We start from the raw sequence: 2,500 nt of genomic DNA, 5'->3' as shown, positions 1-2,500 counted from the left end.
TTATTTTTATAATTTGTATGTATATGTTTTATTACCTTAACCACTGTGCTATGTGGCCCTCCCCCTCTTAAACCCTCAACACAGCTAAGTATTCCTCATTGGTCTGTCATTGCCTCATATTTCATACTATATTCTCAACAAGAGCACTCAGAGAGCGCAAACCTCCACCAAGGCAACACCAATGTCCTCTCAACGATTAGCCAAAGATGATTTTTAGAATGAGAGTATCTGAAATAAACTCAGCTGCTGTCAAACGAAAATACTAAAAATGATTCCAATCACTTTGAAAAATTAAGTAAAAAACAGGAAAAATAATCCAGAATCCTCATCCCATATCGGATCAATCCCAAAATCTAATCAGTTTGTGCCAGTCACGAGGCCAAACATCCCTGAAAGTTTCATCTGAATATATCCTGCAGTTCTTGAGACATCCTGTCCACAGACAAACAAACATGACAGAAAACAGTACCTCTGCCTTCACTAAGGCAGAGGTAATAATCAAGACCAAAAGCAATCAGGGTTTTGTTGTTTTTTAAATAAGAGGTAAATAAGAGCAAAGAAGACCCAACACTTATGAACTTCTTGCATTTCATTTCATGGTTCACATTAAACTAACTTCAAGGTATTTCTTATTAATTTCTAAGCCAGTAGACATTCTTTGTGTTGTTGGTCATGGTCGTTGTTGTTCTATTTTTAATTGTTAGTTTGTTTGTTTGTTTGTTTTTTGGGGTTTTTCTTTTGTGAGATCACAATGATATTCTGTTTTGTACATAAATCAAGACATAGAAGACTCAAAACAAAGTTTGGATTTGGTTGTGACTTGCTGCTCTTCTTTTTTCTCCTCTTCCTCCTCCCTTTCCTCCTGCAATGCTTTTGTCGTTGTTGTTGTCTCATTGTATGCTTCCACAACATGCAGCTATCTGTGGCTTGGTTATGTGTTGTCTTAGGATTTTATTTTTTATTTTATCCTTTTGTGGTGCAGGCATGGCTTATAGGATTTGGCATAGCTTGCTTCCCAACCACATGGTTTTCGGATCAGTTCCATTGCAGGACACCTTAGATAAGTGTTTTCGCTATAGCCCCAGGCTGACCAAAGCCTTATAAGCGGATATGGTCAGTAGAAACTCAAAGAAGCCCATCAGGTGTATACATGTGTATATATGTGTGTGTTTGTGTCTCCTTGCATGATTGTTGTAAAGGAGTGTCACTGCCAAACGTGCAATGTCATTTCCAATATTCTGCAAACACATGTCTGGCCATGGGGGAGACATTTCCTTGCTTGGAAGCAGATAAAGGCTGGTGATAGGAATGACTTTGTCTAGCTGCAAAAAATCTGCCTCAACAAGTTCTACCTGACCCATGCAAGAATGGCACAGTGGACTTTAAATGGTGATGATGAAAGGACTCTACATAATATCTGCACAATACCTACTGGTGCTATTTTCCATATGTTCTAAGTCCCAAACTATTCTATGTAGTGTTTGTGTGTGTGTGTGTGTAGTGCTTTGTGATGCTGTTCTCATGTGTTAATATGCAGGTTATTTCTGTTTCCAGTCCCTACTTTTTGGTTATCTCTCTTTCCAAGACTATATATGAAGAATTTCTCAATATTTTTCCAAAGATATATTTGTCCTCTATGTTTATTTTTAATTTCAGAAAAAAGGGGCAAAAAAGACATAGTTATCATTGTTGTTATTATTATTATTAAGGCAGCGAGCTGGCAGAATCGTTAGCATGCTAGGCTAAATGCTTAGCAGTATTTCGTCTACCATTATGTTCTGAGTTCAGATTCCGCTGAGGTTGACTTTGCTTTTCATCCTTTCGGGGTTGATTAAATAAGTACCAGTGAAACACTGGGGTTGATGTAATCGACTAGTCCCTTCCCTCCAAATTTCAGGCCTTGTGCCTAGAGTAGAAAATATTATTATTATTGAAGGCAGTGAGCTGGCAGAATTGTTTGCACACCGGGTAAAATGCTTAGCGGTATTTCGTCCATCTGCACATTCTGAGTTCAAATTCTGCCAAGGTCAACTTTACCTTTTTTCCTTTCAGTGGGTTGCATTCTATGCCTTGACCCAAGCATAGAATAGGGCTCCTCTTTCTGAGATGGGAGATGAATGGAATGCCTGGTGTGTGTCTTGTGACTACCCTCTCCTAAAAAAATGGGGAAAAGGGCTGGGTATATATATAAAAAAAAAATGAGTTTAAGCTGAGCTGCACAGATGTTTTCCCTGCAGCTTCTGCTGTTGTTATTAAATACTGTGACCCACTCGGTGAAAGGTTTCCAAGGAATTTGATTGCTAACACTATTGTTCACAATAATGTACCATAAAAACTAGGAGAAATAAATACTACTATTTTTACCATTACTACTACTACTGCTGCTATTGTTTAATTGAATTGAATATTTTCTTTTTATTTAATTTGTTTTTCAGGTGTGCCAGAGCCATTCAAGCCAAAGAATCGTTTTGATGTCATACATTGGCAATACTTCACAGCT

The 2,500-nt window shown here is 37.8% G+C and overlaps 1 protein-coding gene across 1 annotated transcript in view; it reads left to right on the top strand.

Annotated features, from left to right (window-relative positions):
- The window catches only part of LOC115216720 (chondroitin sulfate synthase 2-like), a 94,368-nt gene that overhangs the window by 89,358 nt on the left and 2,510 nt on the right, over window positions 1–2,500 (top strand). The window contains exon 5 of the mRNA XM_029786259.2: window positions 2,436–2,500. This exon is cut by the window's right edge and continues 49 nt beyond it. Coding sequence (XP_029642119.1) covers window positions 2,436–2,500 — 65 coding nt within the window. The remainder of the gene's footprint in view (window positions 1–2,435) is intronic.

The sequence above is a fragment of the Octopus sinensis genome, linkage group LG10 (assembly GCF_006345805.1).
Source record: "Octopus sinensis linkage group LG10, ASM634580v1, whole genome shotgun sequence".
NCBI lineage: Eukaryota > Metazoa > Mollusca > Cephalopoda > Octopoda > Octopodidae > Octopus > Octopus sinensis.
This window is presented reverse-complemented; position numbering and strand designations above follow the sequence as displayed.